This window comes from Enhydra lutris, unplaced genomic scaffold (genome assembly GCF_002288905.1).
Source record: "Enhydra lutris kenyoni isolate GAN:26980312 unplaced genomic scaffold, ASM228890v2 scaffoldscaffold12, whole genome shotgun sequence".
Taxonomy (NCBI): domain Eukaryota; kingdom Metazoa; phylum Chordata; class Mammalia; order Carnivora; family Mustelidae; genus Enhydra; species Enhydra lutris.
Window position 1 is genome coordinate 70,494,889 of NW_019154096.1, and position 27,687 is coordinate 70,522,575.

General features: G+C 38.0%; 1 protein-coding gene across 1 annotated transcript in view; it reads left to right on the top strand.

Moving 5' to 3' along the window:
- The first annotated feature begins 3,240 nt into the window (after positions 1-3,240).
- Positions 3,241-27,687, top strand: part of LOC111144896 (WD repeat domain 11) — a 58,558-nt gene continuing 34,111 nt past the window's right edge. Inside the window, exons 1-11 of the mRNA XM_022499482.1 lie at positions 3,241-3,390; positions 4,330-4,441; positions 9,125-9,278; positions 10,214-10,387; positions 12,412-12,598; positions 14,721-14,886; positions 15,759-15,873; positions 16,729-16,924; positions 17,428-17,531; positions 20,711-20,887; positions 24,176-24,260. Of these exons, the coding sequence (XP_022355190.1) occupies positions 3,305-3,390; positions 4,330-4,441; positions 9,125-9,278; positions 10,214-10,387; positions 12,412-12,598; positions 14,721-14,886; positions 15,759-15,873; positions 16,729-16,924; positions 17,428-17,531; positions 20,711-20,887; positions 24,176-24,260 (1,556 nt within the window). The 5' untranslated portion in view covers positions 3,241-3,304. The remainder of the gene's footprint in view (positions 3,391-4,329; positions 4,442-9,124; positions 9,279-10,213; positions 10,388-12,411; positions 12,599-14,720; positions 14,887-15,758; positions 15,874-16,728; positions 16,925-17,427; positions 17,532-20,710; positions 20,888-24,175; positions 24,261-27,687) is intronic.

Genomic DNA, 27,687 nt, shown 5'->3' on the forward strand with positions numbered 1-27,687 from the left:
TGAGTTCCAACACTGGCTCTGCCTCCAGTTGGCTGCATAACTTCAGACAACTCTATGAATCTTTGTTTTTGTCGTCTATAGGACACTTGTGATCATGGTCTTGTGAATTTGAGTCGATTAAGGGAGATGATACAGGTAAAGGGTAGATCGTAGCACCTGACACTTCAGGAGTCTTCAGCAGTAAGGTATCGACTTCATCATCTTCATCTTCAACATCTCCATCATGTTCAAATCTATTTACCATCATTTTTTCTGACATGACCTTGGAAAGTTAATGAAGTAAGTGTTTTGTTTAGTTCTTTATCCCTAAGCAGAATAGCAATCAGAAATATCACCATTGGGGTAGCTCAGGTCCTGGGATCTAACCACCCACATTGGGCTCCCCACTCAGCAAGGAGTCTGCTTATCCCTCTCCCTCTGCCTCTCCACCCCTCACCCCTGTTCATGCTCTCTCTCACTCATGCTCTCTCTCACTCTCTCTCTCAAATAAATAAATAAAATCTTTTTTAAAAGAAATATCACCATTATACACTCGACACTGAAAAATGAGGGTTTCAGGGTGCCAACCCCCATGCAGTTGGAAGTCTGCATATAAATTTTGGATTCCCCAAAACTTCATTACTAATAGCCCACTGTTGACCAGAAGCCTTACCAATAACATAGACAGTTGATTAACACATATTTTGTATGTTATATGTTATATACTGTATCCTTACAATAAAGTAAGCTAAAGAAAAGAAAATGTTAAGAAAACCATGAGGATGAGAAAATACATTTACAGTCCTGTATTTACTGAAAAACATCTGCATATTAGTCAAGTCCAAACTCGTGTTGTTCAAAGATCACTTGTACTCTTATCTCCACCAACTTTAAAAGAAAGAGAGAAAAAAAAGTTACTCTAGTTTACGGATGCAAGTGATATAGAAGTGGACAGATGCTCTGGGTCCCCATTACCATGCTTTGGAGTTGATGTCTTCTGGCATGGGCATGAGGCAAAATAGTAGTTTTTCAGGCATGAAAGAGGAGTGTAGGTTCTGTCCTATTAAAGAGATCAATAGTTCAGCCTGTTCAATAATCTGTCTCCACACTGGCCAAGACAGATGCTTCAGAGAAGGCCATAAATACCCATTAACATATTTGATTCACACTCGTACCAAGGGAGACATATCCTTGCCCAGCTTCAGCTGGTTCTCCATCCTTGCCCTGAGTACTCAACATTCATGTCCTCCAGGTAGCTTGCAGATTTAAACTAATTAATCCCTCTTCCTCCAAGAGGGTTACTTGCTGTTGTTCTCCGTCTGTGAGCACCATCACTGACTCCTTGTTGTCACCTCAAGCCCCGATTAACCTTATGCTTATGGCCATTTAAAACTCCTGCTCCTTTGATCATTTATTGAGGACCAACTGCATATCAGGATGAGTGGTTGGCACTGGGGACAAAAAAAGATTGGGATTTGGTTCCTTTCTGAAAGGAGTTCAAAGTCTAGTAGAGTGTATTTTTCTCCGATATTGCAGTTGCCTAAAAATATGTTAGTCTCCCTTGCTAGATATACATATATGCAGATAATAATCATGTGGGGTATGTATATTGAAATAACACAGTATAGCACAGGAGAGTGATTTCTCAGAGGTCACTATACATTATTTCCACTCATGTCACATTGGCCAGAATTTAGTGCTATGGCTTGATCTAGTTGTAAGGGAAGCTGGGATATGTGTTCATTTCATGGAATGACAATGTGCTCAGATACAATTGGTGCTTCTGTCCCTATGAAAGAAGGGGAAAATGAATTTGGGGAGCCAGTTCATAAGTTCTGTCACAGGAAGCATCAAAGAGTTTTAATAAGGGAGTGATACATTTAGACCTATGGTTACTGGCAACTCTGATTGCCCCAAAAGCAGTAGGGAAGGATGTGGGGCAGGACTGGAAAGGGAAGCAGCAGCAGTTGCCAGAGAACAATTAAGAGACAAAACGCGCTCACTGACTTTAACTACTAAGATGCTTTTGGAGATGATCTTTGAGAAAGCTGTTTTCTCAGAGTGAGAAGGTGCACAAAAAACCCCTGAAGTGACAACATCACCAATTATTTTGTCCTTTGTGTCGAATACATTGGAGAAGAAACAGACATCTGCCAAAATTATTGCTGGGAAAAAATCATGGCAAGTGTTAACAGTAAAGGTATTGTGAAAGATTCAAAATGAAGTAAGGATTGTAAGAGAGTCACTAAACAGAGTAGAATGGATGCTGATGCAGAAGTAGTACGACCTCTGCCCCTCTCCTGCTTCAGTCCTCCAAACACCAGGAACTTCTGACTTTTGTCAGTTCCAACTCCATCACCTCCCGGAATGCATCATTCTATTTTGAATCAAAATAAGGAGAATATAACACCTGTTAGCTAGATAGCTAATCATATATCAGATGGTGACTGCAAACTCTGCCAGCACCAATCTTAAATCTTTCCCAACAAGTATGTAACCTTGCGGTTTTTGCCTTTTTCAGACTGAGCTCCCAATCCCTGGCAATTCAGAGAATACATTTGATTTCAGCGAACTCTGTGCTCCATGGATTACAACCCGTAAAACCCCAAATAAATGCTTTAGTTGCTTTACACACTCTTCTTATGGATCAACAGTGTAGATGATGCCCTGAGCACAGAGGAGAGAGACAGAGCAGAACGTGCAAAATGAAAGTTGCCCCCCCCCCCCCCCCAGCATCTGGCCTCAGGAGTCATGTATTTTTTCAAGTATTTTCAAGACCAGAAGTGGAGTGATCTCCATATTTAGAAATCGTTTATTTTAGAGCCATTCATCTCATTCCTTCTATCCATTTCACCCCGTCATATTCCTCTATTTGTTCTATAAACTTCTTGAGAGCTGAGGTTCTCTGCTTCTCCTCTTCGCCTCACACCCGATACCTACGACAGAGCCTGGCATTTGGTCACTGTCCTGAGCTAATAGACCAAAGTCAGAAAGGCTAACTGGGTCTTTCAGCTCTTGCTTTTCAGGATTTCCTGCAGGGTACAGAGGCCTACACAGTCCCAACATGAAGAAAACAGTGGAAAGCAGCACAGCCCCTCCCTGCTCCGGCTGGCAGCACCAGGTTGGCGGGCGGACTTTGAAGGAGGCTGAAGGGCTGAGCCCGGAACCTGAAGAAGGCGGAATCCAAGGTGGTGGGAACTTGCACCCGACGGAACCAAACGGCGGCGCTCACGGAGCCACCCGGACTCTGTTAGGAACGGAAGCGCAGTGGCCGCCGCTTCCTGGTTGCGGGGGTGGGTGCCGAGGGCCGGTTTGAGCAGAGGCAATGTTGCCCTTCACTGTGAACTTCAAGGTGTCGGCGCGCACCCTCACTGGGGCCCTCAATGCTCACAACAAGGCGGCGGTGGACTGGTGAGGGCGCCGGGCTTCGAGGCCGCCGGGCTGGGCCATGAATGTGTAGGGGAAGGGGAACAAGAGGTTTCACCCCCTGGTTCCTTTGGCCTCGCCAAGCCTGGGTGCTGCCCTCGCGCTAGAGGTTTTCTTTAAATGCTGGGTTTTTGTTGTTACTATGAAAACAGGAAATGCCCCAGGTGTGAACCTTCCCTGTGCTATTATAGTTGCCCTGTTTCTCCCAGATGTGTTTCTCTTTCCCCAAGCCTGCTCGTCTTCACCTGTCCTCCCAACTCCAGGTTCCTCTCCCTCCACCGTCAGCTCCCCTACTCCCTGTCTCCTCCCCAGTTTATCTTTCCCTTTTCTCTCTTTCATATCCCTGTTTCTTACCTTTCGTCATTCCACAACTTGCCAGACCCTGTGCCAGGCGCCTATACCCTCACCTGTCATCTCACCTTGACCTTTTCACTGTAAACTAGCACTGCAACTCTGGACGTTAATGCTTAGATATAAAGCGAAATTCTGCAGGTGGGGCTGCTGGGAATGTTGGCAAGAGGGAGGAAACCTTCTGTCCAGTGTTTGTCTTTTTATCTGGTTGGAAGGACCAGGACTAGTCACAGATGCTTACGGAACATGATCTCAGGGACTTTGGTGGTGAGTGCTCAGGATTCGAAGTTGAATAAGACAAGGTGCATGTCCTTAAAGACAAATAGACAACAGGGGTATGTTTTTACATCTTCAGGGGTGTATGTGCATGTCACATGAAAAACGAATGTCAGCATTTCTAGGTTCGCTGGACATTTTATTTAAATGGGATAAGGCAAAAAACTGGCCTGTATGCTTCAATAATGATTTTGTTCATGGTAGTACGTATTAGATTTGTGATTGATGCTAGCATGCCTCGTGGCAAGAGAGAAGTCTTTGTTTTGTACTTAAAATTTAATATCACTGTTTTGCTAGGGGCTGGCAAGGTTTAATTGCTTATGGATGTCACTCACTCGTGGTAGTGATCGATTCCAATACTGCCCAGACTCTTCAAGTTTTAGAAAAACATAAAGCTGATGTGGTCAAGGTAAGTCAAATCCCACTTTCACCCTTATAACATATTGCCTATTCTGAAGTTTTAAATATCACTAGATTCTTATTAAGTGATATATGTAAATGTTAAATAGCTTTTAAACATAGTAATTCATTTGGGGTAGCCTCACATTCCCGTATATATGATTTAATGACAATCCAGGATGAGCTATTAAATACTAGGTCTTAGGTGATTTTAAAGATGATGGATAACACCTTTTCCGCCATTTACCAGAACACTCATTCATTCATTAGTTTTGAGCACTTAGCGTATGCTAAGGATATAGAGATGAAAGCCCTCAAGCAATTCTAGTGAGGAACAACGAAGACACAGACATACAGTATGCTAAGTGAATGCGTAGGGACAAAGGAGGCTACCTAACACCTAGTCGTAGGGGTCAGGGGAGAATCACAGCAGTCTTTCCAGTTTAGGGACTGGTAAACAGTAGTTAACCAAGTGAAGAATGGAAGAAGGAGTACCACAGGTAAAAAGAAGACTGTACACAATGGTAAGTAGTGGGGTATAAAGATGGCTAGAAGTTGGGCTATGGCTAAAGGATGATGGAAGAGGAAGCAGCCAGGGAAATTCATCGGTCCTAAAAGTGTTAGAAGGTTCTGAAGGAATTTGGATTTTTAACTAGGCAATTGATAAGGCTGTGTTTGTATTCTAGAAAAATTTACTCTGGCAGCAGTGGAGGATTTCTTGGAGAAAGGCAAGATGAGGCAGTGAGATCATTTAGGAGACTTCTGCAGAAATTTTGGCAGGAAATTCTAAGGGCCTAAAATAAAGCTGAGGCAGGAAGGAGTCATATTCAGGAGCTGCTGAAGAAATAAACTGGATAGCTTTTATAGTAATCAGCTTAGGGAGAGTCAGGGACTAGAATGATTCCAAGTTCTCTTTGAATAACTGAATGATAGTGTTGCTATGACAAGGGGAATAGGTGTGAAATCAGTGAGTTTAAGTTTTCAACATGCAAAGTCTGAGACGCCTGGTGCAATTGAATTACAGTGATCTGAAATCTTAGGGAAGATTAGAGATCTGGGGGTTTTGGTTTATTTCTTTTTGATAACAGCTTTGTTGAGATATAGCATAAAATTTACCAGCTTATAGTGTACAATTCCAAGGTTTTTAATATAGTCATAGAATTATGTAGCCAGCACTGCAGTTAGATCACACTAAGAAGAAACCCTGCATGTGTTAGTAGCTGCTCCCCATCCCCTCATTCCCATCATCCTTAGGTATCCAGTAGAATACTTTCTGTCTCTAGATTTGTCTATTCTAGACATTTCATATAAATGAAATGACACAATATGTGTCCTTTTGTGCCTAGCTTCTTTCCCCTTTCATTCAAGTTTCATTTGTGTTTTAGCATGTGTCAGTACCTTTTTATTGGTGAATAATATTCTACTCTACCAGTATACCACATTCATGTATTAATGGACATTTGGATATTTCTCACTTTTTAGGCATTATGAATAATGTTGCTGTGAACATTAATGTACAAGTTTTTGTGTGAACATGTGTTTTCATTTCTCTTGGGTATGTACAGAGGAGTAGAATTGCTGACTCATATGGTAACTCTGTGTTTAGCTTTTTGAGAAACTTCCAGACTTTCCAAAGAGGCTCTACCATTTTACGTTCCTACTAGCTGTATATGAGATTCTAGTTTCTCCACATCCTCACCAACATTTGTTATTATCTGTTCTTTTGATACTAGCCATCCTGTTGGATGTGAAGAGGTTCTCACTGTGGTTTTGGTTTGCATTTCCCTGGTGGTTAATGATGTTGGGCATCTTTTCATGTGTTAATTGGCCATTTGTATATCTTCTTTGAAAAGTGTCTATTCAGTCCTTGGCACATTTTAAATTGTTTTTTAATTACTGAGCTGTTAGAATTCTTTATGTATTCTACGTAGAAGTCCCATATGAGATGCATGGTTGGTAAATATTTTCTCTCATTCTGTAAGCTGTCTTATACTTTCTTGATGGTGTCCAGTGAAACAATAAAGTTTTTTATTTTGATGTCCACTTTATCTATTTTTCTTCTTTTTCTTCCATTGTTAAGATTTACACCTTTGTTTTCTTCTAAGAATTTTATCATTTTAGCTCTTGCATTCAGGTTCTTGATCCATTTTGAGTTAATTTTTGTATGTAATGTGAAGTAGGGAGAAATGCAGCTGATTTTTACATATTGACCTATGTCCTGTGGTCTTGCTAAACCCATTAGATCTAGTAACTTTTGAGGGGATTTTTTACATAGACAATTACGTTATCTGCAGAGAATGACAGTTCAGTTTTTTTCATTGATAATCTGTATGTCTTCTATTTTTTTTTCTTGTCATATTGCATTAGCTAGGGTTGATACTATAACGTATAGGAGTAGTGAGATGATACTCTTGTCTTGTTCCTGAGCCTGGGGGGAAGGCATTCAGTCTCCTGCCATTAAGTAGGCATAGGATTTTATTTTGAAAAAATATATTCTCCCTCCCCTCCATTTCCCTGATCTTTTTGGCATTTCTGGCATTTTTATTTCTTTATGTGGATCCAAGTTTCAGTCTGGTATTATATTTCCTTTGCCTGAAGAATTTCCTTAAAGTCCTTGAGGTGTTTATCTAATATAGGTTGAGTCTCTTGGTTTTTATTTGCCTATGAAGATGTTTCACCCATTTTTGATCTTGTGATACTTGAAAGATATTCCACTGTCTTTCAGCTTGCATAATTTCTGAGAGAAATTCTTGGTGTATGCAGTGTATGTTTTCTTGTCTGACTGCCTTCAAGACTTTCTTTTTATCCTTAGTTTTCAGTAGTTTGATTATGATATATCTAGGTGATTAAAAAAATACCACACACACACACACACAGACACACACACACACACACACACACACACACACACACACACTGCTTGGGGTTTACCTGAATGGAATTCAAGCACTTATATACATAGATGAAATCAATTCTTATCCATGATAGTTTTATTCTGTAAAGTTGCTGCAAACACTGAAATTAACAAATACTGAAATGTTGATTGCTCATAGGGGAAATACAGGTTAGGTTCCTGTGAGCCTCTTGTCACAACATTTTCATCAACTGAGCAATATATAACTTTGTTTTGTGTTTGTTTTGCTAATTCATTAACATTGAACTCACAGGCAGCAGCACTACAACTCCTGCCTGAACAGAGCTTATCCCCCATGTTTGTTCCGTAACGCACATCAGAACTTCTCGTGCTTGGGACTACTAGGCAGCACTTCACCATGTGCTTGGGGACCATTTTGAATTTGAACAGTGAAATCATCAATAAAGAGCACAGAAATGCACCCCCCCCAAAAAGTGGTGCTGTATAGACCACAAAAAAGATATTCATTTGCATTATGAGAGCTGAAATAAGAACATTTTGTTTCACCTGGTAATACACATGTATGTTGGGTTACTGAAATTTTTCACCACTCTGCATGTGTCTGATTGTGGAAGTGCTGCAAGTACTACTTTTTTAAATGAAATCACAAATTTCAGTGAGTGGTCAAACACATCTGCAAAGAATGCAGATTGAATATACATACACTAAATATAAATGCACACACAAACACACATTCAAACATGTGCATGTGTGCGTGTACACACTCTTACACATTTTATTTAAAAAAAATTCTGGCCTGAGGAAAAGATGTATTATAACAGACTCTTAAGGCTTATCAATACTGATGTTCAGAAAACTTTTTATTTCCATCTTTTTTATGAATTATTTAGGTATACTATAAGAAAGGCACACACTTCCTACCTTGGCATTACGTATGAGTGTGCGTTTACATATCTGTACACACGTGTTTGTATACATATGTTTATATATGTATATGTTTGAAGATTCTGTGGTGTTGGGGTTCATTTATTAAACACATGCTCGTTGAGCACTAGCTTTGGTGGTGGATAGATCTGGGGATAGAAATGTGAACAAGGCCTGCGTGATCCTACCCAATGGAGCTTATAGTTCGTGGTCGGTGATGGGTCAGAACGGGGTAAACAAAGCCATTACAAATTGTTGTTTGTTAAATGCTTTGAAGAAGACAAACTGGTTGCTGATCTAGAACAGAGGGAAGGTTGTAGCCATGGAAGGCGATGGCTTAGGGTGAAATGAAGACGTGTGTTTTATTCATGACTCTGTCAATATTTAATGCTCAGGATTAACCTGATTTGTGCTGGAATCTTGTGGTTTTTGTTGTAAAAACTCCATTCTTAGGATATTGCTAGAGGTATGAAGCATATTTTTTTTTAAGGAAAAAATTAACATCTTTTTTTGCAGTTTCATGAGAAGGACAGCTAAAGGGCTTTTTGCTTGCTTTGTTTTTTCCATTTTTTCCTCTGCAAGGCTTTGGTAGTTCGAAGTTGTCTCCTTTTAATTAGGAGAGCAGAGTACAGAAAACCATTCTGCTTAATAATTTAGGCTTTTAGATGTTTTGTCATGATTAGATTTTATGATTGTATTGCAACTTAAAAAAAGATCACAAATAATGAAAGTCTGACTTTTGAGATGGAAAACAGTTTCCTGTTAATTCTTTCTAAATATTTTTGTGACATAAGTGTAAAATGTAGTATGGGTTCTGGTTGATGTTTTATGAAAATTGTGTTTAGTTTCATCGAATACAAGTATTTACTTGATATGATTTCTTCTTGATACTAGGTTAAATGGGCCAGGGAAAATTACCACCATAACATTGGCTCGCCATATTCCTTGCGCTTAGCTTCTGCTGATGTCAATGGAAAGATCATCGTTTGGGATGTAGCAGCGGGAGTAGCTCAGTGTGAGATCCAAGAGCATGCCAAACCTATTCAGGGTGAGGAAAGACTGTGCTCTGCTAAGTGTTCATATTAACACACTTAGTCTCAGAGTGGTTTTTTTCCCCTTTTAATTTCATCACTTCCCAGTTAACTCTTGATTGTGTTTAGCGTGTTTTATTGATCTGAATCTAGCTTTCTTATCCTTCTCAATATATTTCCATGCATATTTCCTCAAATCTCAGCTGATTTTTGCTTTAGTAAATTGTATTAATTTTAGCATTGGCCTCAATCAAGCATGATGAGAAAAATTAAGCTGCTATAAAAGTCTTATAATCTAAGCTGTGATAAAGTACACTTGGCTGAATTGCTATTTTAAATTAACCCTCTATGCTTACTTTCCATTAGTAGAGATGATCCAGATTTTATTTTCATTTTCATATAGATTATTTGCTTATGTTACTGACCTAAAACCAATACAGTATTCTTTTGGCTCAGGGCTTTGACTAAGTGGCTGTCTTGACTGAGTGAATTTTTTAAATGACTATGTAAAAAATATTTGTTGAGTACTTTGTACTAGGTACTGAACAAGATATTTATTGTCTTTATTATCGTGTAAAAAACATGAAACTCTGCAAAGTTCCATTAAGTAATTTCACAAAGATGTTAGGAGAGTCTGACGTTGATCATGGCCAGCACAGTCTTTGATGCAAAGTTTTAAGTAATGATTTGTGAAAATTGTCTTGTATTTTCTTTAAAGTAATTTTAAAATGTTTATCTTGAGATTCTAATGTCCAGACAGCTCATCTTAATATAAAACTACACTTTTCCTGTGCAGTCTTGACATATATACACATATATGGAACATAGGGAGAGAAGTTAGGATTTTAAGAACTTTGGGGAAAAAAACCAAAACAAACCCTAAATGTCAAGGATACATTAACCAAGTGTTCTAAAGTGATTTCTGAATTTTGCCTTCATCTGGTCTTTACAGATGTTCAGTGGTTATGGAATCAAGATGCTTCCCGAGATTTACTACTTGCTATCCACCCACCAAATTATATTGTGCTCTGGAATGCGGATACTGGCACCAAACTGTGGAAGAAGAGCTATGCAGATAACATCCTTTCTTTTTCTTTTGACCCTTTTGATCCCTCCCATTTAACTTGTGAGTAATAGATTACTTGAGGGAAATGAGTTCTTTATAATACAGTTAATGCTTTGTGTATAAGATACAAGCCATATCATACAGCTGATGTGTTCCAACAACTGAGCAAAGTAGAGAAGTCATATATCTGGAGCATCTAATCAGATACTAAATCATAATCCCATATCATTTGCAAGTATTTTGATGGCTAGAACTTTAAATCCACAAGCTGTACCTTCACTGTGTTGAATTTGTAAATAGACTTTGATTAGCTGGAGAGAGAGTTGCCGTGCTGTTCTAATTTGGGCTTAATGAAATTTGTTTTTCTAGGAACACATTAAAGAACTTGAGTCAAAGGTTTCGTTTAGTATGTGGCCAAATTCAGTTCTTCCTTCTAAAAAATCATTTAAATTCATGCTTGTGTTTTGAGTGCCATAAACAGATGCTTGTGTGGCACAGAATAAGCCCAAGGGAATTTTTTCTTGCAGAGGTTATTTTTGCCTGTGTGCTCTTAGTGTTTTCACTGAGCCGCTGATCTAAAAATGTGATTTGTTTTTAGACACATGTTTTTGTGATTAAATGATTTGGGAAATACTCTTCATTCAATTATCCAACAGGTATTCCTTGAGCTATTACTATATCCTAGGTATAAAAGGAATGAAGGGGAATGGGAGGGATGGGAATGGGCAGGTTGTTGTATTAGATAAAGTGGTCAGAGTAGGCTTGATTTTGATATTTGATCAAAAATTGGAAAGAGGTAAGGGAATTAGTTGCGGGAGAGAATGTTTCTCCTGAATTTGAATGACTCAGAATTCTAACTTTTATCTACCAGCATTTGTTATTACTGAGTGTATATTTGTGTGCTGAAGAAGGAAGAGAAATGTGTACCTGCAGAAACCCAACTGTGGAGTTACAATGGTGTGTGGTTAGGTGTTGTGTCTATATACACGTATATGGTGTGTGTATGTGCACGTGTGCGTACGTGCACTCACTCCTTAGTGTGCTATGAAATGCAGTGCTGTGGGGACACAGAGGAGGGCTGCTTTAGCTGATCCACTGACTGAGGGAGGGCATCACAAAAGAAGAGGAATGAATGAGACCTTGGAAGGGAGTCCTGTCATCTGAAAAGGAGACAAGGCCTCAGGCTAACTTACTGCATCTCTGTAATTTGGTTGATGAAAGCACAGTATATTTCAAAGCGTCCGTTCGCCTGACATCTTTGATTTACTCACACCAAATGTGCTAGGGCTGTCATAACTCTTGAATACGTCTTTGCTCCCTGTGCTTAAACCAGCCTCACTAACTGCAGGGAGCCAGGAGAGATGAGATTTCTGTTATCCGTGTATTAGCCCCAGTTTTGAGGGAGATTATTTTTCAGTCATAAAAAGGCAAAATTTGTATTGCTAAATGTAGTGCTGCCTTCTTGAATACTTCTGTTTCCTTTACACGTAGTAAGCCATTGTTGGCTCTCTATTTTTACTCTGAATCTAAAGAGAAACAGAACACTCTTGTACTTCCTAAGGTTCAGTCTGATGCTCCAAAAAAAAAAAGGAAATGTATATTTAGACTGAGTAACTCATGATAATCATAAAAAATTAGTACCACATCAAATATTTGAACTCAGAACTAAGCGTGATATGCAAAGCCTCTTAGTATGGGATTTTTTTTTTTTCTTCTGTGAATTTTATATTCTGAAAAGTCTTGGATTTTGAAGTTACAGGATATAATGAGGAAAGGTTTTTAATGAAAGTCCATGCACTGAATTTATTTGGAAGAACAAACATTTGTTCTTTCTGCTAGTAACCTTCTGGTATCTTTTTAATATAAAACATTAATTTAGAAAGCTGAGCGTGGAGGCCTCTGATGAATTGTAATGGACCACCTGTTTCACTTCAACTTGGAGAATATTTCAATTATGACTACATTATACTGCCAGTTCTGTATTATTAAAATTATCATTACCTTGCTTTCAAAATTGTATTGGAATAAAACTCCGTGCTAAACTTGATTAAACTTTAATCAGAGTTTTGCTTCTCTCAATACAGTACTCACCAGCGAGGGTATTGTATTCATCTCAGACTTCTCTCCATCCAAGCCTCCTTCGGGCCCTGGGAAAAAAGTTTACATATCCAGCCCACATTCCAGCCCAGCTCATAATAAGCTGGCTGCAGCCACGGGGGCCAAGAAGGCTCTTAATAAAGTAAAAATCTTAATCACGCAGGAGAAACCTAGGTAAGTTACAAGTATAAAACTAACCATTTAGTTCATCCATTTATCATCCCTTCGAGAAACGTCATTTTTGAAGATGTACTAATATTGATTTTATTCTTTACCTCACCCTTTCTCCTTTCCAGTTTTGAATTTATATGGAGGAGGAGAATATTCTCTCTGTCTCTTCCCCAAGGAGGAGGTTCCACTTGGATGTGGCTCCTTTGTTTCCGGTCCTTATGCTGGCCTCTCCCCCACTGATTTTTACAGATGACAGTTTCTACTTCTGATTTTTAAATCTGAAAACAGAAAATGAAGACACCACAGTTGGCAATTGAAGACATTAAAAAAATTGGGGACAAAAGCTGGATTTTCATTTTAAATACGTTTTCCTGACTTAAGTGCTCCGTCTCATTAGCTAGTAAAAGATGGGTGTTTTTCTTATGCATGTAAAGATATTTCTCATACTGGTTAAGGGCCAGGATTCTAGGGGAAATTATAGCTGTGTGACTCAGAATTCTTTAATCTCGCTCAAATTTCACTCTCCCAATCTCTAAAATGGCATTTTATAGGATTTTATATGGTTGTTGTAAGGATTAACGTACAGTAGCTTAGGTACTTAAAGTAGTGGCTGATAATTTTAGTAACCATTTATATGGTAAATGCTACCTATTATTTATTTCAGAAATGGCAACTGAATAAAATTTTATTTTAAGTAACTAATCTTATGCATTGGAAATAGACTTCAGTTTTCTTTCCTAAAGAGCTATGGTTGTTCTTATATTTTTACTGCTTTGGCAGTTTTTTGGCATTCATTTTAAAAAGACTCTTACTTTTAATATGCTAAGAGTATTCTGTCTAGATTTTGTGGGTAATTATCTGAAAAATATATGGTCAAATACAGATTGTTCTGCGAGTATATTCTGAATTTATATATAAATATCATTTTTATATATTAAAATATAGGCTCATTAATATCACCAAATTATCCCTCACCCTGTGCCATAATAATTGGATTGCTCCTTACATAGTTTAAGAGGATTTTCTATTTATTTTTCATGGTTCTATGTTACAGATAAATCTTTTAGAGTCTGAATTGTTTGAATTGTTTTATATTATGATTTGTGTGTATTATATCTTCTCATATGAGTCATACGTTCATTTTGAGTTTTGGGGAAATGAATTATTAATCCCTTCAAATAGAACTGCTCCAGGTGCTTTTACATTCATTATTACATGGGATCCTGCTGTAGTTCTGGGCAGTAATACTGTGTCTATTTTATAAGTGAGGAAATTGAGCTGCACATTGTTTTAAATATGTTCCTCAAGCTTACCCAACTAGGAGGTGGCAGAGCCAAGATTTTAATGCAATCCATGTTCCTCTTTTTAGTCCTCTAATCTAACTTTATTTTATTTTATTTTATTTTATTTTTGGCACAAAGAGGTGGTTTTATTAAAGCCTGGGGACAGGACCCATGGGCAGAAAAGAGCTGCCTAACTTTATTCCTATTGAAATAGGTTTAAGAAGGTTATGATTGAATATATGCAAGTCACAAATGGCTGAAATGATTCTTGAGACTCTTGAACTATCTACAATCTTTATAAAGTTTTATCAGTTTTATTTACATAGAAGAAAATACTGTGATAAGTGAATAAAATACCCCACTTTGTTTCAAAAAAGATTTAAGGTGGCTTAGAAGTGAATGAAGGCAGAGGGGAGGAAGTGACATGCCCAAGGTCATACAGATAATCCATTGACTCCTGGTCCAAGGGCCCTAATTGCCCAGATTGCTTTGTTCTGATGCTGTCTTGATTTCAGCAATCTGTTTGGTACTTCTAATTGCAAAATAAAAATAAAACTACTGGTTTTGTCACTTTATAGACTTACTACTTAAATTTTTCAAAAATTTAGACCTGTATCTCTATCCAGTCTGTGCATTACCATTTGTCATAATTTGGGTTTTGACACATAGTAGAGATCTTAGTTTTAGATGCTAGTCCCTGTTGGTCATTTCAGGAAACAATTGTATCTTCTCATTGACAGTTATGTGGAAAGGACAAAATTCAGTCCTTTATTAGCTTTTTCTGATATGAGTAAAGTCTTTGACTTATTTCTTGATGCCTAAAGTATGTTCACTTCTTTCAGTGCTGAATTTATAACCCTAAATGATTGCCTTCAGTTGGCGCATCTGCCTTCCAAGAGAAACCACATGTTGTTACTCTATCCTCGGGAGATTTTAATCCTTGACCTTGAGGTGAATCAAACAGTGGGTGTGATTGCAATAGAACGAACAGGAGTTCCATTTCTGCAGGTATGTATGATCTAAGAGTTATATCCCCCCAAGTTGGTTATGAATATTATAGAGAGTAAAAACATAATCTTGCAGAAATCCTTAGTTCTACTTTCTCTTTTCTCTTTATTAAAAATTAACAATGTTGCCTGGGTGGCTCAGTTGGTTAAGTGCCTGCCTTTGGCTCAGGTCATGATCCCAGGGTCCTGGGATTACGCCCCGCATTGAGCTCCCTGTTCAGCGGGGAGTCTGCTTCTCCCTCTCCCCTCTCCCCCTGCTCATGCTCACACTCTCTCTCAAATAAATAAAATGTTAAAAAAAAAAAAATTAACATTGTTACTGTGTATTCCTATTTTTCTGCACTTTTGATTCATGTGATTTACCTTAGAAATTCTTCTGACTGATCTGGAGATATTTATTGAACTATTTAAGTTACCTGGATAAAGTCAAATTTTTATGATTATGAATGGATGGTCTTTCTTTGTTTTTTAGAGATTTATTTATTACAGAGAGAGGGAGCGTGCACACGCACATGTGTGTGAGTACCGGCAAGCCAGGGGTGGGGGTTGGCGGGTGCAGAGGCAGAGAGAATCCTGAAGCAGACTCCCTGCTGAGTGTGGAGCCTGATGGTGGGGCTTGATCCCAGGACCCTGAGATCATGATCTGAGCTGAAATCAAGAACTGGCTGCTCAAGGGACTGAGCACCCCCCAGGTGTGCCGTAAATGGAGTTTTTGAATAATTCATTTAATTTTCAAGCTTGGGGATTATGTGTGTATTTTTCTTTTTCTTTTTTCTTTCTGTCCATATTCTCTAAATATGAGTTTATGAGCTTCCCGGCATATACTTTTTAATCTATTGTGTTTTTTATAATGAATACATTATCTGTTTAAAGGTAGTACCCTGCTTTCAACGTGATGGGTTATTTTGCCTACATGAAAATGGTTGTATAACTTTACGTGTTCGAAGATCTTATAATAGTGTTTTTACCACTTCAAGTGAGGAACCAGGTGAGTTTATATCTTAGAATAATATTAGAATATTTTTCTCCAGAATTTCATAAGCCTTCTTGTGGCGGATACCAGCCAAAGCATAGAGTTAATGGTAATCCTGGCCTTGGGAAAGTAGAATATGATTGTAAAATGGGGCATAAAAAAGCATAAAGCCATGGTGAATTTCATGGTTTTATAATAGTGCCCCTCCTATATGCAGCAAAGAAAGTAATATTTTGTAATTACTTAATTTTATCCATGAGCCAAGTAGATATTATCTTTGTGTCTTTTTCTTCAGCACAAGTGGAGCCTTTTAAAATACCTTTATTATTACACCCTTGACTTTTCTGCTTTAGGAATGTCCATTGTAAAATGACATAGGTTAATAAGTCTCCAGGGTATTGTCAGTTTTAGTCTTATCCTGGAGAATGAAAGCACTGTGTTGTAAAATGATGTACTTCTAAAAGCAAAAGCGACTTTCACGTCTTTTGTAGAGTACCATTATTTTCAGGCTTTCTGAGGCCACTATAAATTATGATGACCTCTAGTGTACTGTACGTTATTTAGTCATATCACTGTTGATCCTTTTTCAAAGCTGTTTTCTTTGTTTTAATAATATTAAAAAAACAAACTATATTGATTGTAGTTTTTATTTTGGAAACTAAACTTGGTGTGGACAGCCATTAAATGAATCATATTTATATTCTGAAGAAATTAGTAATACTTGTAAAAGGAGAAGGCATTTTTGACAAACTGTGTGCTAGTGAAGGAATGATGTTCTTTTTAGTTGAGGTTTTATTTAAATTAAAGCAAATAGTAGTGATATTGCTGTGTTGCTTTCTGATATTTAAAAGAAAACAATACTATGTTAAGATCCAGATCCTGTCCAGGAGCTGACCTATGATCTACGAAGCCAGTGCGATGCAATCAGGGTGACAAAAACTGTCCGTCCCTTCAGTATGGTGTGTTGTCCTGTCAATGAGAATGCCGCCGCCCTCATAGTGAGTGATGGCAGGGTCATGATATGGGAACTCAAGTCCGCCGTTTGTAATCGAAATTCACGGAGCAGGTAAGTGAGTCAATAGGATTGTTTTCTGGTTTGCTTAGTTACCTCTTTTTAGAAAATTACTAGAATCAGGCGCCTGGGGGGTTCAGTCGCCTTCTGCTCAGGTCATGATCTTAGGGTCCTGGGATCAAGCCCCATGTCAGACACCCTGCTCAGTGGGGAGCCTGCTTCTGCCTCTCCTTCTGCTCTTCTCCCCTGATGGTGCACGCTCGCTCGCCCGCTCTCTCAAATAAATAAATAAATCTTTAAAAAAAGTAGCAGAATCATGAAAATAGCAGAGACTTAAAAAAAATTTTTTTTAAGTGAGAATTTAGACTTTAGATTATTAGGGAATTATGTAAACCTGCTGGAAATATTTCACTGTGGCAAGATTAATAAATACTATAAGATTAATAAATACTATAAAAATGGATAGAATGCTATGATCTGAAACTAGTAATTTGAGTTACTAAACTGTGACAGAGGTTTTAAATATGTAAAAACATGTAATTATTATGTCTTTGCAGTAGTTCTGGTGTATCACCTTTATATTCACCTGTGTCTTTCTGCGGAATTCCTGTAGGAGTGCTACAGAATAAGCTCCCAGACCTCTCCTTAGATAACATGATTGGTAAGCTATTTTTTTCCTCTAACGTTTATGTTAGGTATTTTTCTTGAAGGGCAAAATTAATAGTCACTGATTTGCAATTATTATAAAGTCAGAGTTAATATCTGAGAAAACTGGAATGTGGGATCATTTTTTTACTCAATAAATCAGAGGATATGAAATATATAAGCTGAAAAGCATATATTGGCATTACAGTTTTTGGAATTAGAAAATGTTCATTCATGAGAGACTCTTGATTTAAATGAAGGAGATGACATTAGGCATTTGAATACTAGATCTGTGCTGTGTCGAGCTATACCCCACTCCTCAGGGCCTTCCTGTGGTCTGGTCCCCTGGCTTGGAACTGAATATGTACTCCTCTTTCTCCCTTTCTGCTACTCCTAATTTAAAATTCAACTCAAGTGTTGCTTTCTTTAGTCTTGTAGCCTGATTTAAATGTTCTTCATTTGCAGTCCCTGATAATTATCTGTTGTTGGAATGGTGATTCTGTTTGTTTCCTCCAGTGAATTATAAACTCTGTAAGTGTGGGACAGTGTTTGATTGCACTTTGTATCCCTAGCACCCAGCAAAGAGCCTTGTATATTCAAGATGTGCAATGAACATTTATTGAAGAAATAAAGTAACTGAGCAGTATTAGAAAAAGTAATTTTAACATCATGATGTACATTTTTAAACTTTCGTGTTGGGGATTCAGCAAATTTATTTACAGATAAAATATTGTTTCAGAGGGGCACCTGAGTGGCTCAGTGGGTTAAAGCCTCTGCCTTCGTTCGGCTCGGGTCATGATCCCGGGGTCCTTGGGTCGAGCCCCGTATGGGACTTTCTGCTCGGCAGGGAGACTTCTTCCTTTCTTCTCTCTCTGCCTGCCTCTGCCTACTTGTGATCTCTGTCTGTCAAATAAATAAGTAAAATCTTTAAAAAAAATTTCATATAAAATTCATATATAAAAAACATATATATTAAAGGAAGAATGAAGATTTGTGATTTCAGATATTGTACAACTAGAAGTTGTAAATATGCCAAGCAATTTTGAAGTCTTAATTCTTTTAAAATTGTGGCTGTGGCTTATAAAGGATTTTCTTTGTTGTTATTTGTTCTTTCATGATGTAATTGAAGATCAGTATTATTTTGTTTAAATGCTAGATACATGATAATACTAGGAAGGGCATTACCTTATTAATCATAAATGGCATTTATTGTATACTTACTACTGTGTTAAATACTGCGCTAAATGCCCTATGTATTACCTTAATAACCCTGCGAAGTAGGTAATATTATTTCTGTTTTACAAAGTGGAAACTGAGATCCAGAGAGATTTAAAAAAACTTGCCCCATACCACAGAGCCAAGAAAAGGTTGCCCTAATCTTGACCCTCCTTGGCTGTGGCCTCTAGTCCTGGCTACTCCACTGTGATCTTAGGCAAGACCTGACCTCTCCCAGGCCTTGGTTTTCTTGTGGTTCTTGCCATTTGTAAAATCCTTCTGTTCAGTGACACTAACTTGTTTATTTAAAGTTCTTTCTCTTCACCTTCCAGACATAAATCTATATGAGAAAGTTTAGACACATACTTGTTTTGCGAAATTCATTTTATCAGTAATACAGTTTTCTGAGTTAATTGACCTTGTCTCCACTTAATATAAAATATTAAAGTGAAAAGAGTTATAAAATAAACACTCATGCACAGAACTAATCAGTAATAGCCCATGGGAGTTTGGAATTTCATGCTGTTTAGGTGTCTAAGTGATATAAATTACATTTTTTTAAAAGACAAAAGGATACAGATTGTATACAGTTCCTGACAATGTAGTTGATTTGAAAGCATTAAATAAATAAAGCTCTGTTACTCAAAAACATTTTAATTAAAACTTTTAATTAAACTTTTAATTTGATATTTACAATGTCCTTAGTGATAGTTGAAAGCAATTCAGCTAAATATAGAGCCCTGATTTATATTCATTGGGTATAGCCTGCTGCTTTTTAAGGCCTAATCTGCCCTACCTTGTGAATTGCCTCTTATGGAAGAAGTTTGAAGAAAAATGATGGCCATTCCCGGAGTCTATTCCAAGCTGTGGAGGGTTTGTAAACGTGGTACTTGTCTGTTGAACTCCATGTTCCTTTAGACTCCCATCTTCTGTTATCAAAGTTTGACACCAATCATATGATATCATGGGATCTTTTTATTTGGATTAAATTGATGGCCATTTTTTCTGTACATCTTATGAATTTTAAAATAACATTGTTATTAACAACTTTATAGCCTCAGAAGGTTACAGTATTCACAATCCCATCACCCGCTTATGGTAATTATTTACATTTTTCCCTTTCACGGGTGTGTGTGTGTTGTGGGTACATACACACTCAGGTATCCTTTATTATGTATTTTTGACAGCTATATCCCAGTATTCAAGAATGGTTTATAGGCAGAAAATTTGTATACCCTTTTTAGTGAATGGTCTGGGTTTTGTTGTACTCATCATGTTCACGGTTTGTTAGAATGGTTTTACTGAAGCCTTTCAGTTTGAAATTTAATAACCTGAGTATAATCGCTGTATCTGAAAATAATGCCCATTTAAGATTTAACTATCAACAGTGAACTTATATATTCTTTATATTATGTATTTGTATATTCTTATTTATGTGTAATTTATGTTGTATATATTATTTATTTGATATCTTTATGTATGAAGTATTTAATTATAAAGCTTAGATTTTGTAATTACATTGACACATTGAAAAGATTTCTTATTAGAAACCTAAATGAGTTCCTTGAACCTACAGTTGGTGATCACCAGTGTTATGTATGGTTTAGAAAGTGCATTAGATTGAAAAGCAACCGTTTAGAAAGGCGGGTGTTAAGGTGGGAAAGTGCTGCAGCGTGCCACTCCCCAGGAGCTGGTCTCTGACCTGGGTCCCCTGATGTGCCTTGTTTGGTGCCTCATACTGGGAACTTTAGCTGACAAAAGTCCCTGAATTCTGGACAGCAGTCCTCCAGAGTAATATGTCATTTGAGGTGGCAGACAGTGCATTTCCATCCTAGAGCCAAGTACAGAGCCATTCTTCAGCTGCGGCCCCTGGAGTGCCACCGGATACCTTGTAGACCTGAAGAGGAGTGCCGGTGCAATTTTCTTTACATTTCAGAATACATTGTAATAAGTATATCTGTACTTTTGCTCACCCCTCAGGACAAAGTGCCATTGCTGGGGAGGAGCATCCCAAAGGCCCCATTCTGCAGGAGGTGCACCTCCGCTTCCTGCTGACGGGACTGCTCTCAGGGCTGCCCTCCCCGCAGTTTGCCATCCGTATGTGCCCGCCACTGACCACCAAAAACATCAAGGTGTATCAGCCACTGCTCGCCGTTGGTGAGTATTGGATCTATTCTTCTCTTAATCCTTCGTGCCTGTTTTGTTTTATAAGACATTCGAGTTTGGTAGTTATTAGAAAATCCTTTATATGAGGATAAGGAGGAAGAGGCCCCATGAAATCATATATATACTCATCTGAAAATATTTTTCTTCTTTTGTTTTTCTGTCTTTCTTTTAATCCACCCATCTTTTTATTTATTTTTTAAATTTTTTAAAATTTAATTTAATTTAATCTTTTTGTGTGTGTTCCAAAATTCATTGTTTATGCATCACACCCAGTGCTCCATGCAATACATGCCCTCCTTAATTCCCACTACCAGGCTCACCCAACCCCCCACTCCTCTCTCCTCCAAAACCCTCCGTTTGTTTCTCAGAGTCCACAGTCTCTCATGGTTTGCCTCCCCCTCCGATTTCCCCCAACTCACTTCTCCTCTTCATCTCCCCATGTCCTCCGTGTTATTCCTTATGCTCCACAAGTAAGTGAAACCATATGATAATTGACTCTCTCTGCTTGACTGACTTCACTCATCACAGTATTAACTCATCCACCTGACACTGGGTGATAGAGATACTGACCACAATGGGTACCTTTCTGAAATGTTAGGAGAATAATCTCTGCGTGATGCTAAATCCAGCTTCCTTGTGTTTTTAAGTCCTAGTTAGTAGTCTAGTAATAGCAATGTTCTTCATTTGCCAAGAATTGTATATTGAACATTGTTTAAAATGGCTATGGTCTCTTTAAGATTTGCCTTTTGGGTTGAAATTGCATAGTTTTATATTATTGATAGAAAATTGGTCTTGGTTTCAACCTCCTGTCACATTAATTTCATAATAATGTGAGTAATCTAATCTCCTTTATAGGAAGATGTTTTTTATTCATAGATAAAAAACAAATTTTATTTGCTATTATGTACAGAAGGTTAAAATGGATTTCTCAAAAATTTCAAAAAGTAGTATATTCATTTGAAATTGTCAACATTGTTTCTTAAGATGCTGTTCATTGGCTTCTGGCTTTCTCTCTAGGTCTATAACGTGATTTGTGGGTTTTTTTTGTTTTGGTTTTTTTTTCTAAAATGAAAGCCTCATCCACATTTATTTTGTTGCTAGTAGGTCTCAGTTAGCTAACAACCTACTCATGAGTACTAAAGGCTCACTTGAGTAATCGGTTTTGGCAGTATTCTGATTTTCCCAGTTTTTCCATTACTGTCTTCTGAAAGTGGTTTGCATTTTAAAGTTTGGTAGTCTGTGTGTACATGTGTCCAGATTTATATAAATGCAGATAAATATTTAGTTTTTGCTTTAGAAACTATTGACTTATATTAAACCTCTTAGAGAAATTTTAATTGAAATTTGTTAATGTACATTATAGTATATGTATATACAGTGTCAGTATACCTAAATTGTCAGTTAGGATTTTGTCAATTTCTTGGAGAAAAGTACTTCTTGCCATAGCTAGATAATTGAGAGCTAAGTCAGGGTCTGAGATTTCTGTTGTAGAATAAGCAGTATTTTACTTGTATAGTGTGATGATCAAGTCATTTATTGAATTTAGTATAATCACAAAGTAAAAAGGAAAAATATAAAATAAGTTCCTAAATTTTTGCACTCACTAGGGCAAAGAGTCAGAGTTCCGCTATGGAATTAACTGCTCCTTGTGGAGCCCCTAGAATATTAGATCACAGGTTCGGCATCATTAAAACCTACAGAATGTAGGGGCACTTGGGTGGCTCAGTCATTTAAGCATCTGACTCTTGATTTCAGGTTAAGTCATGATCTCACTGTCATGGAATCGAGCCCTGCATAGAGCTCTGTGCTATTCATAAAACCTGCTTAAGATTCTCTTTACTTGGGGCACCTGGGTGGCTCAGTTGGTTAAGCATCTTCCTTCAGCTGGGGTCATGGTTCCTGAGATCGAGACCGCATTGGGATCCCTGCTCAGCGAGGAGCCTGCTTCTCCCTCTCCCTCTGCTTGTGCTCTCTCACTCTCTCTGTCAAATAATAAAATATTTAAAAAAATTCTCTCTCTTTCTCCCTCTACCCCTCCCTTTCATCCCCCCCCATTGTGCAAGTGTGCGAACATGCGTGCATGCTGTCTCTCTCTCAAAAAAAACCCCAAAAAACCAACCCCCTCAAAAAGCAAAAAGCTTGCTGAATGCAAAAATCATTTTATTATGATGATCTGTTAATTGAAAAGTTTTAGTAATTCTTTAGATACTGTCTCAGTAATAGAAGCTATTACTGTGGAATAGATAAATGTAAACAAGTATAATACTATATTTTTCTAGAATAGTTCTGTAAAATATTGAATGAAGCATTTAGCAGCAGGTACACTATAATTGGAACTTGCCTAGTGTTTTTATCTCTATTACTATTCTATCATTTCTACATTCTGTCATTCTGCGTGAATCCATTCATTTTTTTAAAGTCATGTGCAGTGAAAAAGTGATTGTCCAAGCAATTATACCGTTCACTTTCTTGCTTAACTTATAAAAACATTTTAAGGACTAAAACATTACTTTTCCAAGAATGGCCGTGTTCCTCCAGATTAAATTATAGACACACACTCTACCTGAGGCCATGAAAAGCTTTAGACATAAAATAACTACAAACTGAATTACAACAATAATAGAAATAGTGATAAACATGTGCTTAGTTTGTGCCAGGTACTAGAGTAAATGTTTGAACTGTGTCTTCTCATTTACTCTTCAGCAAGTAGATTTTCTGTTATTCCCATATTAAAGGAATTAAAAACACAGATTTAGTGTGGGCAAGTAATTTGTACGAGTGTAAGACAGAGCCAGAGCATGAACTCGGGCTAGTTTAACTGCAGAATCCGTAGTTAACCACCACACTTGACCATCTCTGTGATTTTTAGAATATGAAGACAAAACAAAAATCTTTGGAAAGAAAAATAGAAAAGATCTGGTTTCTGAGTTCTGCTGAGGACTGAGGACTGGCTCTTGTAAACATTACAAATCTGAAAAAGTAGAAGTTCCCATGTGTGAAAAAGCTTAGCAAAGTGCTTCTTCAAATTTTATGTGTATTGAGTTAGATATTGAAGTCTTTCGTGAAAATCTGTCCCTGGATTTAGGAAGATCTCAGAGCACACGAGACTAGGCCCATTTTTGAAAAGAGAGTAGACAGAGAAATTCACTCTTACACATAGCTTGAGTCCCTTTTATAAAAGATAAATTTATAAAATTATTAAAATCTTGAGAAAAGACTTTTGGGAAAGATCTGGAACTACGGCTTGAGTAATTCTATTCTCTTACATCGTTTTGATAGGTACAGGTAACGGTTCTGTCCTGGTGTACCACCTCACCAGTGGGTTGCTGCATAAGGAGTTAAGTGTCCACTCCTGTGAAGTCAAGTGAGTATGCATTGTGACGTTGAGATCACAAACAAAGCATACTGGAAAGAAGTTCCGGGACACTTTTCTACATTGAACATTATGCAGTGGTGATTATTTGCCTAAAAGTTTTGAATAATAAATATTCACATTTAAGTAATGGTTATGTTAATCAAGTCTGAACACTAATTGTTTGCTTTGTAAAAGGATATCATGCAGTGGAAAATTTTGTCTAACTTCTATTGCGGCATCTGATTGTCGAGGATATTTTCTCACTGGCTGTCCCTGTGTTCCTTTGTTCAGATGGATATAGCTTGTTTTTCATTTCTTTTTTTTTTTTTAATATTTTATTTATTTATTTGACAGAGATCACAGGTAGGCAGAGAGGCAGGCAGAGAGAGAGGAGGAAGCAGGCTCTCTGCTGAGCAGACAGCCAGATGGGGGCTCGATCCCAGGACCCTGAGATCATGACCTGAGCCGAAGGCAGAGGCTTTAACCCACTGAGCCACCCAGGTGCCCCGATAGCTTGTTTTTCATTTTTATAAAGATCCATTGGTAGGACTATTCCTGACAAATTTGAATGAAGTCATGTTAATTATTAACTAATCTCATTTGTTCTTTGTTTAAACACCGTGAGAAAAGGACCCAACTGGATACCATTTCTAGTTTCATTTTGAGGTGTTGTGTTTGATGAGTGCTGTGCGAGCTGAGGGAAGAAGGTTGCTTGGTTTGGAAGCCCCTGCGTCTCCACAGCATTATTTTGTTGGTGGCGGGGCTGCTCCCCTTCCTTTGCTCTAGCCATGATGGATTGTGAAGTTACATGTGATAACATAAATTTATTACATCTCCCATATTTTTGGGTGATCTTTTAACAAACGTACAAGAAAGGACATTTTCTCTCCTGTACGTTATATAATCACAGGTCTATGCACATGTTAAAATTCGTAGTTAATCCTTCCTAAATACTTTATTCTGAGTAATTGTATTTTATGGATGGGGAAAGGTTAACCCTTTAAGTAGGACAACTGATTGTGATGGAATTTCCAGAAGAGTCTTCATTGCCTTATTCTGTCAAGTACGTTGTTTGTGGTGCAGCCCAGGTAGCTGTCGGTCTCCACCTCCTCCCGAGCCCTCCAGTAGCTCCCTGAGTACTTCTGCGTGGCGTCCTAATGTCTTCAGAGTCACTAGTCCCCTGGGTGCAGTGACACAGGTCTGTGTCTGGGCCATGTCAGACTGCTCATCTTTCTCTTCCTCCATGAGACCCTTCTGCCACTGCTGCTACCTGCTGTCTCCCTTTCTTTCCTGTCTACATTGCTTTTCTTTTTTCTTTTTTCTTTTTTTTTACGATTTATTTATTTATTTGACAGAGAGAGAGAGAGATCACGATTAGGCAGAGAGGCAGGCAGAGAGTGAGGGGAAGCAGGCTCCCTGCTGAGCAGAGAGCCTGATGTAGGGCTCCATCCCAGGATCCTGGGATCATGACTTGAGCCGAAGGCAGAGGCTTAACCCACTGAGCCACCCAGGTCCCCTACATTGCTTTTCTTAACATTTCCTTTCACCGTTGGCTTGGTGTATAGTGTTTGCTTTTGTGTCCAACACCCACCAGTCAAATTCTCCATTTAGTCAGTACTTGTTCTGGGGACATGTTAAGTGTTAATACTTTGCATGACCATTTCTTTGACTCCCCACTCCTCTATGTGGTAGGCACTAGTTTTATTCCCAATTTATAGAAGAAACTCAGTATTGTAATCTGTGAAATTTAATCTGGGCCTTTCAGGCTTCAGAACTGACCTTTCTACTTAAAGTGCATTTGCTATATCTCCAGCTAAAAAAATGCACCTCAGGCACATTTTGGCAATGAAATGAAAATGTTGATTGAGCCAGGATTCATGCTAGAAATTTATACCTGCTTCTGGAAAATCAAGTACATTTTCATTTTTTTCTGAACACTGAAGTCTTTAATAAAGACTCAATAGCGAGTTTATCAGCAAGCTATTAGTTTTAAATAAGATTTGTTTTCCTGGAACATTCAGATGGTAGATAGATGTCACTAAATACATGACTTACGCATTACGCATGCTGTGATAATATTTGTTATTGAGTAATACTTGAAATTATAGTGTTACTTGGGATACGAAATAACGGATGTGCTACAAAGGCTGATGTTGTGAATGATCACACAAATGTGCTCCATTTTTTTATGTGAGTTTTCCCTCTTAATTGCCATTTTGAAGATAATTCACATTTTATATTCAGAGATGATGCCCAAGAGGATGCTGAAATCCTGCCGTCTTTGTGTTTCAATTAATGTGATTATAATATTACAATTAAAAGCCATTATGAAAATTTCACAGATGTGTCATAAAAATTGCTGAACTTATTAGCAATAAACCCAACATATTCTAGATATTTATATGCAAATTTAAGGTCAGCTTTTAAAAAGGTTGCCTTTACTTTGTACTAAACGCTTTTTTTCTTTTTTTTTCTTTTTTAAAGATTTTATTTATTTATCTGACAGAGATCACAGGTAGGCAGAGAGGCAGGCAGAGAGAGAGGAGAAAGCAGGCTCCCCGCTGAGCAGAGAGCCCGGGCAGGACCCTGGGATCATGACCTGAGCCTAAGGCAGAGGCTTTAACCCACTGAGCCAGGCAGGCGCCCCCTAAATGCGTTTTTTAAAGATCACCCACATACTTGAATCTTATGCGTATGCCTGGGCAGGGACTGACTGCCTAACTGCGGCTGGTTTTGCTGTGGGTTGTTTTCAGAATCATGTGCTTTAGTCAGTTTGGTGTTACAAATACCTACTGAGCAGCTTCTGTATTCCTGTAAACAAAACCTTTGATGCTTATAATCCAGTGGAAGATACCGAGGAATAAATAAATGGTATGTGGAGGTTTTCTTAGATTATTAGACTTTTTTAGATTATTAGTTTGTGTCTTTTTCCAGTAGGCTAAATTTACAATAATATAGCACAATGCTCTTTTCAGTGTCAGACTTCCTAAAAGAGCAGTTTACAGGGCTATCAGAACATTGACTGACTCAGTATTGCTTTTAGTAAATTGATTTGTGCAAAGTACAATAATCTCTGTTTTGTCTATAAATTTGCAGAGGTTAGTTTCATAGAATTATAGAACTTCAAGGCCTTCCAGAGGTGGGTGCTTCCTGCAGCCCCCCAGGGTGGAGAAGTAGCATCTACAGCAGCCGCAGGAGAAACCAGCAGGGCCAGCCTGGGAACCTGTGGGAGTCAGAACCACAAATGCCTGCTGACAGTCTACGCTTACGGTTTTTCACTAGTTCAGAATCCAACAGAGCGATCCTATATCGAGTCCTAAAATGAGCTGCTGTGCTCAGGAGTTTTTTGATAGATCTCAGTGGGTAGGTAAACCCAGACAATAGCTTTCTAATTCTGAGAGCCCTGGGTGGGTGCTGTGTTTGACAAGAGTTTTCA